We start from the raw sequence: 12,090 nt of genomic DNA on the forward strand, positions 1-12,090 counted from the left end.
ATCTGGAGGGGTCCTAGCAGGGCAGTTTGGGCTGCACTGTCCTGTAGGTGCAGGACAGATTTGCTTATGGCTGGTCTCTGTTCAAAGTGGAACAGAGGCAGAAAAACTATGAGCAAGAATGCAGCACCAACCAATCATCAGCAGCTGAGATACATTTAAGCATTCCTTCCATTAATTTTGTTGTTTATTGCTTTGAAAAGAGCGACTGTGGTGTGACAATAAATTTGCATGGATAATGATACAAAAAATTTTCATGAAAGGGGTGTAAGCATACTTTTTACCCTATTAAAAAAGAAGTGTTTCTTGCAGCTGACAAGCGCCACTGCCCAGCTGCCCAAGTATGTCCAGGGCATGCATCGCAGCACTATCTCCCACATCTGGCTGCTTTACTCCATGCTTTGGGGCACCAGCACGTGCTTCCCACCACATATTGAGCACCCGCCGAAACCCACACATAAAGACCCGTCCCACAGGGATGTGACGCACAAAGACACATCACATATTCCTTAAACTATAAACCCCCACGACACCAACAGTGCACAAGGAACAGGGTAATATCTTACCCGCCCACCCGGAAGCGAACTGGGGGTACGAGGCGCTATGCAAATGCTGCAATACCTCAAAACCACACCAGAAAGCAAAAACACAAACATTCACTATAGAGTCAAGAACCAGTTGTCCTGGCCCGGTTTACTAGTGCCTAGTTGTCAAATAGCATCCATTAGCGTGAACTGAAGTCAAGGGCACTCATTTCATCCTCCACCCGAAAGATAAAAGGCTTTGCCCCGCCACCATTAAAATTTACTATGTCTCATTGCTGGGGCAGACATCTCCGCAGCAGGCACATTAACTAGCTGTGCGTGCTAGCCCTGCGGAGAAAGTTGGCAGCGGGCACGGCCCATGAGACGGCTTCAGCAGGAGGAGCAGGGCCGCATCCGTTCCGGTGAAACTGGTGCACAGTCACTCAACACACCGTCATTTACCACGAAAATCAAAATGGGCGTTTTAAAGAGAACTCGTTTTAACAGTAAAAAAATGCTGCTCGGATTAAAAAAGCTGTTAGGAAAAAAAGCAGCTGAAACCAGTAGCGGGGGTTCACATAAAGAAATAGTGCAGCAGTTTAATACCTGGGAACCGGTAAAACATAACCCGTGTAAATTAAACGACAACCCCGACTCTGTAGCACGCCTGCTTGATAAGCGAGGCTAGAAAGTACACAACAAAAGCGAGAAATGGACACAAACCGTGATATGTGGAGCTCTGGCACGTACATGCTGCTACACCTATGTACCAGTGCGAGGGGAAGCATGGCGGGAATGGTGCTGTCCCACCCATGCACCAGCACCACGAAGGGGGGGGGGGGGTTGGTATTATCTACACCTCATGCACAGTGTGAGGGGAGGTATGGGGGTGGAGGTGCTATCTACACCCAATAAACCGGCGAGAGGGGGGAGGTATGGGGTAATGCTGCTGTCTACTCCCCATGCACCAGTGTGAGGGGAGGCATGGCGGGAGTGGCGCGGTCTACACCCCATGCACGGTGCGAGGAGGTACATCAGTGGTGGCACTATCTACACTGCATGCACCAGCAAGAGCGGGAGTTAAGGGGGTCATGCTGCTATTACACCCCATGTACCAGTGCGTGGAGAGGTATGGCGGGAGTGGCGCTATCTTTACTCCATGCATGGGGGAGAGATAATGGCAGCCAGAGATAGCGAGGAAGGAGGCGGCACTGGTAGCGAGCAAGCGCCTCGAGCTTTCTGACACCCACCTACTGACGAGCGCGACTCAGGGAAGTTTACTTTTGGGTAGGGGGGAAGGGAGGAAAGACCAGAAAGAGGCTGAAGGTGGGAGGGCGGGGAGATACTATCCCCTGCTACAATGGCTGCCGGCAGACGCTGGGAGGGAGAGCCCAGCCAGGGTGGGTGGGGCGAGAGCTGCATTCCCTGTGCCCCCCTGCACCTCCTCTCTCCGTGCCTGCTTCACGGCTGTACTGAAGAATTTTCTTATCTGTTTTTTAGGTCTCGGCTAAAAGACGCGCGTAAGCGCGTCTCCGCCGAGATCTTATGTCAGGGACGATGCTTCCCAGGAGACAGGGTCTGTCGCGCGCTTTGCCTCTCTGGAGGCGATTTCCGCTGGCCACGCGCTCGCGAACGCGCTCAGCTGCTGTCTCCTGGGAAGCAGCTACACCACACGCGCATGCGCAGAAACAGCGACAGACACACACGAGCGCTCATGCACGCACCCACACATACAGCGAACCCAGCGTCGCATGCATACACACACACACACACACGTGCACCGAGCATCCCCCCCACCCCTCCGTTGTCGCACCCCTCCCCTCCGCCGTCGCACCCCGCCCCCCACCCCTCCGCCGTCGCGCACACACACACGCAGACATACAGGCATTCTCTCCCCCCCCCCCCCCCGCTCCGCTCACCGGTCAAAGGCCCTCCGGACACGCAGACATACAGGCATTCTCTCTCTCCCCCCCCCCCCCCCCCTCCGCTCCGCTCACCGGTCAAAGGCCCTCCGACCGCGGGGCTCTCCCTCGGTGCTCCTCCAGGCACTCCGTGGGCGCGGGCTTCACAAAACGGAAGTCCCGCCCCACGATAGGTTTCGTTTTCTCAGTCCCGCCCCACGTTAGGTTTCGCTTGCAGCTCGTTGGGTATAAAAGCTTGTTCAGTCCAGGCGCGGATGATCAACTTATTATGATGCTGGCTTAGTGCTTTGGTTGCTGAAACCTTGCCTCACACCAGTTCTCACACACCCAATACTGGTGGCTAGGGTTGTCTAAGAGAAATCAGGCAACTTCTTAGCGATACAAACTATGAAACTGACCATTATTAAAATACAGATCTCGCCAGGCCGTGGCACACACAAGTGCAGTTCCCGTAATGACAGCGTGTGAGACTGTCCAGGGGGATGCTAATGCAGGAACATCTTTTCTCTCTTTTCTAGAATGAAGTCTGATCCTCAATAAGATCGAGGTGATTTCAGAAATGAAAGGAGTTGCATGAATGTCTGCTGCACATTTCACCATTCCCATCCAATTGCCCTTTTGCTCAATACGCAGCAATTTTATACTGAACAAAATATATTTATCGACCCTACTGGTTTACAAAGGTATTCTCTTATACTATGTTATAATTTACTTATTTATTTAATCAAACTGGGGTTAAATTACCGTTAGACCCATGCCCCACGTGGCAAGCTTAGTTACTTGTTTAGGTTAAAAAAGATTTCTATCTAGGCAAAGAGTGCATTAGAACACTTTACAGAACGTGGATAGTTACACATTTATCAGCATGTGTCCACCACTTTCAGCACAAATCAGAATGCATACATATAACAAATAGGACATTATTTACCGTTTGCTTCATAGGAAGCAGGAGTTCAAATAAAAAACAAAAATAATGGCGACTAAGAGGAAAATAGAGATGAAAGAATATGAAGTAACGAAACATTGTATGCACAAGTAACATGGCAATAACATATAAACAAAAAATAATGTGTTATAAACATATTTGAAAGCGATGAAGGACAACATTAATCGCAAGTGAGATCAAGTCATTTCTTCCCTGCGCAGCGATAATAGAGATTTTATTGTACTTTGTCCATGTTTATAGCAGGATGAAAGTCTTTCATATAGGCCCAATGGCATGATGTAATGCCTCATTTTACTACAAATGTTACTCAAGAAATATTTTTGCTTAGCATGCTTAATCGCTGAGTGACATCATCGGTAGCTTAAACTAGGAGAGTCGACAAGTCTATTTTTATTTCATCTCCCCCCGTGGCGAAAGGTGCGGCGATGTTAGCAGATCGCCCCTCTCATAAACCATCAACAAATAGTGAATGGGCAGAGCCAGCAGAGGCCAGGGCCGGTCTCAGACTCAGGGTCACCTGCTGCGCCCCAGGCGCTGACATTCATTGCTGCGCGCGCCCATTCGTCATATCAGACAGCGACCAGAGCAGCAGAAGGCCGAGGTCTCCCTCTCAGGTGTTGTTATTAGCGAGGGTGACTAGGACAGAAAACAGATAAGGGCTGCAAATAAAAGTGGTCCCAAATAGATAGTCAGATAGCTGGAAAACTGATTCCCATTTGAAAACTGGGGCAGTTTTGGAATTGTACGCTACGGACACGTTGCATTTCTGTTTTGCAAAGTATGGGAGGCTATATGCATTTGTGCTTTTAGCAGGCAATATTTGTGGTAACATCTGGAAAATCAACAGTAGAAACTAGCCCACCAGACCAAAAAAAAAATACAGAAAACACCCTGTAGTTTTTTTGTAGTATAGTTGGTTATTTTTAAATGGGATTGGGTTTTCTTATAAGACCATATAAACTTCTGCCAACTGGTCTTGATCTTACAAAAAAACGTTTGGGGAGCTAAAGCAGTGTATACCAAAATAGGTATAAATAACAGGGAAAAATAGTCCTCGTTATCACATTACATCTCCCTATCAACCCAACAGTAGGAGCCTGTGGTGGGAGTGCTGCGGGCGCTAATGTGGGGAGGGGGAGGGGCAGGGTGGGGGTTCAGTAAACTAAAGATTACGGCCGGTTAGAGGTAGGTAACATTTAAATAAATAAAACGAATTTCGTGTTTAACTGTTGGCCACTCAGTGAGGACCAATAATTAGTAGCCAACTCACAAATTAGTGATCAAGTTTAAGTACATTATTCTCAGATTATAACACTCTCTGACATGCACTAGACATCAGATAATTATTAGCACAGTTTCCATGGAAAAAATATTAAGACACAATAAAAGACTCAGACACATTTAGATAATTAGGTTATTGTAATAAAGATCCAAAATCAGTACATATAAGTCACATTATAAGCAGTTCAGTCATGAGTCTTACAGCTCGGAGTATAAAGCCACAGAGTTAGCCAAATTAAATCTATATCTGAATAAAAGAATCCACCAAGAGGATGGTTCAGGTTTGAGTTTGCTACCACAACAAAAGCAGGAGGATGGTTCCATAGAGTTCACTTAGCATGGGAAAAGGGATCAAGTTGGAGACCACTAAGGAAAAGTTGATGGCAAGGAGAATGGAGCTGTAATCAGGAAAGTTCAAGTCTGGTCTCCCACCAGACAGCTCCAAATAGTCCAGCAGGCAAGTTCATCAACAAAGGGAAAACAAGCATTTACAATGCAACGGTTTCGCCTTCGGAAAAGTTAGAGCTATTGGCATTGTAAATGACAAACTTTTTATTTATGTGTTGGTTTTGAAAACAGATAAATATATGGCATTGTCATTTACAATGCCAATAGCTTACTCTGTCGCAAATGCGAGACGTATTGCATTTGCACACACACACACCCACACAAGAGCCCCACACACACACAAGAGCCCCCCACACACACACGAGGCCCACACACACACCACACAAGAGCCCCCTACACAGACCACACAAGAGCCCCCCCACACACCACACAAGAGCCCCCCCACACACACACGCAAGAGCCCCCCCACACACACACAAGAGCCCCCCCCCCACACACACACACGCAAGAGCCCCCCACACACACGCAAGAGCCCCCACACACGCAAAAGCCCCCACACACGCAAGAGCCCCCCACAGACACAAGAGCCCCCCACGCACACGCAAGATTCCCCCACACGCAAGAGCCCCCCACACACACGCAAGAGCCCCCCACACACACAAGAGCCCCCCACACACAAGAGCCCCCCACACACAAGAGCCCCCCACACACAAGAGCCCCCCACACACAAGAGCCCCCCACACACACGCAAAGAGCTCCCCAAACACACGCACAGAGCCCTCCGCTCCATTTGCATCAGGTGTGAGGCTCCTGACTGCTGACAGCCAGGAGACTCCAACAAAAGGAGGCTTATGACCTGCTATAGGCATTGTAAATGACAATGCCATTTATTTATGTTTTAAAAACAAAAGCATAAATAAAAATAATGTCATGAGCAATGCCAATAGCTCTAACTTTAAGAATGCCGAGACCATTGCATTGTAAATGCTTGTTTTAATAAACAAGCAGATAAGAAAAGCCTTCACGACAAGCGGCAAACCAGGCCATGGTGTCTGTCCGGAGGGGCTGTCCGAAAAACGGACAGGGTGGCACCGAAAACACTCCTTTCCATTGGGAAGCCAGCGTGTACCATAAACGCTGACGCTACCCAATGGAAAGGAGGGGCGGGCTTTGAGTCCCCTTTAGAAAAATGTTTCTAACAATATCTCTCGCAGAGGCGGAGCAGCTTCGCTGCCACACCCACGCGAGACCTAAAAAGAGAAGGGACATCCAGAGAGAACATGACTTTCTTTAAAGGATTTCCCTTCCCCTACAACGCTCCCCTGGCATGACGGCATGCGGTAACGTCTCCACTAGTGAGAAGTGAGCAGTGTGAGCATGCCCACATGAGGTGCCTGCTGTCACTGCAGTCCGGGGAAAAAACATGGACCGCCTGTGCCAGGGCACAAAACTGAGCCCAATAGAGAACCGTTTCGAGGCCCCCTTAAAAAAGCTCAGCATCGGAAAGACCTGGCCCACTTAAAGCCCTGGCTATAATCCTATTTCCCTTAACCCTACCCAAAAAACATCTACAGTTGTAATGACTTTGGTACTTTGGCCTAATGCCAGTGCTTAGGTGGGCATGGCCAGTAAGATGCCCCTGATACGGTTTGGCCCCGCTGCATTCTACAGGTATGTGCTATGCCACTGCTAACCTTGTTTATTTGTCTTTTTCATTGCAAAGATAGGGTTTACATTTTACTGATTTTTACATTTTAAGGATTCCAAAAAGGGATTTGGGATAGCAGTTTCTGGTGGAAAAGACAATCCCCATTTTGAAAATGGCGAAACATCGATAGTCATCTCAGACGTGTTACCTGGAGGCCCAGCAGATGGATTACTTTTGTAAGTATCTACACAGTATCATTTTATTGTTTGGTTCTGTGATCAGCTACTACTGTCATTTGTGACACTGGCACAGGCAGCAGAGCCCCAATACTTCACATCATGATATTTTGCCGTAAATCTCTATCCTTACGGACAAGGCCCTGTATAAACTGGCCCTTGCCTTGTACTATAGATCCGACCTTCAAATCAGTTTATGAAGTCGGATATATTTGGGGAGCCTGGAGATTAACTGCCCCACAGCTATGAGTTATTGCATTCTATTTACTGGTTATTGTATTGGTTTTAGTATTATATCATATTTTTTATTGTACATATTGTAATGCCTTTTAAAGCTCTGTACAGTAAAGGTCATTGTGTTACTATTATAGTTAATGCTGTCTGGCAAAAATAGTTATTGCCATATTTGTTTTAAACACAGCAGGACACGCCTTGTGCCTTGTAGATTTATCATGCACCCACTGTGGTAGGTCAAATTGTCTCAGCCAATTGAAAAACATACAAATATTAATCCCTACAGCAAATCAAGGCAATTGCAAATTTAACAAAAAGTAAATGCTTACTCACATTCTGTGTGTTCCATTGTTGAGCCATATAAAACTCTCCATCATTGAATAATTTCCCATTAACAGGCAGGGAATACGAAGTACATAAAAAAACGCAGTATAAGTATGCACTCATTTAATACAACACTGTTAGTAGCATTACACCACTTGTTCGTTTTTTTTTTGTCGTAATTTCAGTCCGGGGGTTGGGGGGTGGTAGTGTATTCCTCATCTTTCGCCCTTCAGATGCCCCAAAGTTAGCTTTTTGTACCACCCATCATGTGGAAGGAAATCCCAGACAAGACCTATCCAATTGAGATAATTTTGCAAAAAATCTACAAATTGATCTTTGACTTATAATGTTGTTCTTACTGTAAGCTGTGAGAAGAATTACATATTTTCCTTCCTGGCAATTTATTTCATATCTGGTTGTAGCTCCGTGGCCCAACCTGTTTGTTGCTGGGATTCGAGACCTAGGAGGCCATCTTAATGTCTAAATGTGAAATTTTACTAATCGCCCTCATATTGAATGTTTCTATGTTGTTCAAACATACCATAGGCCTTGGGACTGGCCATAGGCCACTCTTGTTTCTCAAAAACCGATAGAACATGAATTTTTAAAATTATCTGAAAATACTGCTGAATTCTTAAGTTCAAGCCAAACATTATGAATGATCTTTTCATTGATGACCATGTGCGTATGCTCTCTGGCTTATGATGTTCATTATGCCTTTGATACAAGGTGTAGGTAGAGATCTTGGAGGGCAAGTAAATTAGAGGAGAGCATATTCATGTCTTGGATCCCGCTCAGTTTGATTTCTATTGCAAACACAATGATGGTGAAGAAAGTGTCTACCCACAGGATAGACGAAAATGGGAAACTTTCTTTCATCATCCTTACCAAGAAGAGGATTATCCACATTTTACCCTTAGAATCCAGAGTCCACCTTCTGTATAAGTCCCAGTGGGCAGTTTACACTCACTTCAAACTATGATGGATGATGTGCCCAAGAGGTTCCCAGGAACATCCATGTGTCAGCCTCTGCCAGAGGCAACATCACAACCAGCACTTTCCACCCTAGTCCTCCACCCTTCATGCTGTTGGGAGTCTCAAAGGATGAACTTTTAAACAATGCTATTAAGCATGATAACAGCAATGACCAGAATGAAGCTATTCGAGATTTCTGTGCGATGAAGACAAATGGAAGGATCATGTTATGCCTGAGGAGTGCTCCCCAGCTGTACTTCTATTCGAGAATTCCTCACCAGAAGAAAAAAATGTCTTGTCCAATGACATTATTAGAGACACAATATTTCAATCATTCAAATGTACCCTGATGCTTTGGGCAGAATGAGTTCTGTGGATCCGAAAGATATGCCTGAATAAGCTCCGAGCCTTTTCTCCATGCTGCCTGACTAGCTGAAAACAACACTGGCTTGGTTGTTACCATAGAAGCTTATAGCTACATAATCAAAGAATATTTGTTTAGGAGAGCTGGCTTCTGGAGGGCCTAAATATATATACACTAATGGACTTCGCAGCAACTAGTATTAAATAGTTGATTAATGTAGTGGTCCTCTGGAGTCAGGGATGCGTGCAGAGGGTATCTTTCCTCATGCAGTACAGTACAAAATCACTGATGTGCCCTTTCATTACCAAATGCCTTTTGGGAATTATGGGTGTGAAGTCCAAACTTACAAAGCAAATACAAGAGAGACCTGTCCTTTATGACCATTCAGGCTAGAAGTGAATGTTTTTTTTAGGTCACCAGACAGTGTTTGCAGTCAATTTATGGCGGAGGATACTTAGTCCAGTGCTATAACATTTCTTGTCAGCTTCCTTATTAGTAAAGTTATAGCCAACAATGCTGCCAGCAGTAGGTGCAGAACACCCAACTGGCTGAGAGATGAAAAGGGTTTTTGCAATTCTGGACTTGGTTCACCATCAGCATTAGATGCTTTATGTCAACCCCAGCTTTAACATGCCAGTGTTAGACAGGATCATCTAGCATCTACAACTGTGCAAGTCTCTAATGTCGACCAAATTAGTTTAGGAGATTATTTAACTAGGCGACACAATAGAATGGTTACCTAAACCCCAAAAACCCAATGAAAACAGATAACTACAAGCATTTGACTGCTTGAGGGAGTATTCTTCTCATCTTCTTAACCCCTTCCAGGCTCATGACGAGCTGGGCTCGTCATGGTGTAGCCTCCTCGCACGCTGATGACGAGCCCAGCTCGTCATGAATAAGGGGCTTTTAGAAATCTCAGCATAGAAGGAGAATTCAACTAGCGTGGATGTGGAGTGATAGGTGCTCAAAACATGAAGAGTTTCTTTTCCAGGTATTTTATTACTTGATCAAAACGAAGTTAGGATGTTATAGACCTATTTTAGATCTAGGCCAGCTTATCAATTACTTAGAAGCAGTCATTTAGGATGGTGACACTTTAAAACAAAATCTTGCACCTGCAACTGGATAATTGCCATGCCAAGTTTCAGGATCTGTATTTTCATGTTCTGCTGAACCAGATACATCACAGGTTTTTCTATGCTTATTTGTACACAACAGTTTTACCAGTTGTGGAATCTTACTCCATCAGTCACCTAAAACCTGCCCTCTGAATGTGTACAGAATTAATGGATTTGTTGCAAGCAGATCTGACATGTTTAATAACCACACTTTCTTATTCTTGGGCAGCTGGTTGCTAAAGGAATGGTCCGTGTAAAAGGTTCAGTTGGGTTTCTGTCTGAGGAAAGATGCATCTTATTTGAGCCTTAGTCAAGAGCTAGAATCCAACCCATGTGATACTAATATGATCAGATCTATTCAGCGGCTGAAGGTTTGCCTTATCATTACAAGGTGCTACAAGTAATGATGTCTTCCTGCATGGTGCTAGTGACACACTGGCCCCTCCCTATGAAACTATTCAAGATCATCTTGACCATTTTCGGAAACGGGATGCTGGAAGGGCAGAATGTAGGTCACATCATTGTGGATGTTAGTGATGACATGGTGGATGGTCACAAACATTATGAAGTCTTCTTTCCACGCTTTACCCTGGCTACAGATGTTTGTATGGAAGGCAGGAGTGTAGACCTCGAGGAATTATTGACTCAAGAGCACTGATCCACTCATGAAAATAGGTACCTGTCAACATGCTATGCCTGTCACTTCAAGCTTGCATGTCACAGATTTAAGGTTTCACTGTCAATATAAAAATGTTGACATGACATCACTCTATTATCCTTTGAAATAGTGTGGCACAACTCTTTGCTTCCTTCTGCAGGGGCTCAGATACTGTAATGTCCTGCTCTTGATCATAAAGGATGCATTAGTATTCAAAATCTACTGTGCTAGGCCAGTGACCTTACACCAGACTCTCGTAATAGCAGAAAAGGAGAACATTACCATGAAAGGGGGTTAAAAGGCTGTCGGCTAGAAGTTACCATCCGGATATGGGACACTACCCTTTTGGAAGTATTTGGATAAAGACCAAAAATAGGCTGTTTCTTTGCCAGGAGCTCCTCTCTTTACACACACCTTTCCAGCTACTGCCCTTATCCAAAGTGACTCTTTGACAAGGGGAAGAGAAAATCTTGCACAATGATTGATGGCCTCAGTATGCGCCTGACAGTTCAGTTTTCATGAAGCTGTTGATTAGACAACACATGCAGTCCTTCCAACAATGGAAACTGTCCATGGGCCTTATCATGAATCTGTTCTGCACCTGCACATAGGTGAAGAATGGTGCCATGTGCCAGTTGGTAAACAAATTGCGCTGCCTACAGCATATGCACTAACTCAGACGCTGAGTTAGTGTATAAGATGCAGATAGCACCACTCGGAATTACAGAGGGGTGTGGTTGCTGTTCAGTGTTTCTGAGATATGCTCTCTGCAGCTCATACTCTAAGTACTTGAAGTTCCTGAGTTAAGCTATACTCTGGAGACAGCAGGATTTTATTGAAAATGGATGCATTCCCCCATCTTTGCCCGTATACCGGGTATACAAGAAACTTGATATTTGCCCCTATTGCTTCATCATTATCCAGCATACCTGCATTTGTTAATCTACCTCCTAAAATGCCTAAATATGAAGCGCTAGACATACCAAAAGATTTTATTGTCATTTTAGAAGTATTCGGAGCCTCAGCAACAATTAAAACATATTTGCTAAATTGGAACAGATGTTATCATTGGTGCCAAGTCTACATCAGGCATCCTAATGCACTAAATACCCACTGTCTCTAGCTCAAACAGGGTTCAAATATTTGGCATTCGGAATTCCTTTTGCACCTTTTTTTAATGTGGGTGAAAGCCTTGATCCCCATCGTTGTTCTGTCACGCTCAGTAGTTAATTAAGGAGTTGGAGTTTGTGCACTCTTTACCACCAGTGGATAAGTCTACTTCAGCTGAGACCTTCATATTGTAATCTCAAAACTCATGGGTCCCCCTTTCCGACCAATTCACATACATTTTTGGGAAATTCCTGGTCTTCTTGCCATCACACCTAATAAAGGAGTGGTAGAAATGTAGGTGTGTTCCATTCTGAAGAGCCTTTTTATACTTCTTTGAGGATGACATAGATGGGAACACATACCAAAGGTTTATCCCAAGTGCCCCTAAAATGCTAATATAAG

General features: G+C 45.1%; 1 protein-coding gene across 3 annotated transcripts in view; it reads left to right on the top strand.

The window, feature by feature from the left end:
• The window catches only part of LOC147727192 (tight junction protein 2-like), a 595,437-nt gene that overhangs the window by 328,193 nt on the left and 255,154 nt on the right, over positions 1–12,090 (top strand). For all 3 annotated transcript variants that reach the window (XM_086961242.1, XM_086961240.1, XM_086961241.1), the window contains one exon: positions 6,778–6,902. In XM_086961242.1, coding sequence (XP_086817368.1) covers positions 6,778–6,902 — 125 coding nt within the window. The remainder of the gene's footprint in view (positions 1–6,777; positions 6,903–12,090) is intronic.

The sequence above is a fragment of the Lissotriton vulgaris genome, chromosome 3_1 (assembly GCF_964263255.1).
Source record: "Lissotriton vulgaris chromosome 3_1, aLisVul1.2, whole genome shotgun sequence".
In the NCBI taxonomy this organism is placed as follows: Eukaryota; Metazoa; Chordata; class Amphibia; order Caudata; family Salamandridae; genus Lissotriton; species Lissotriton vulgaris.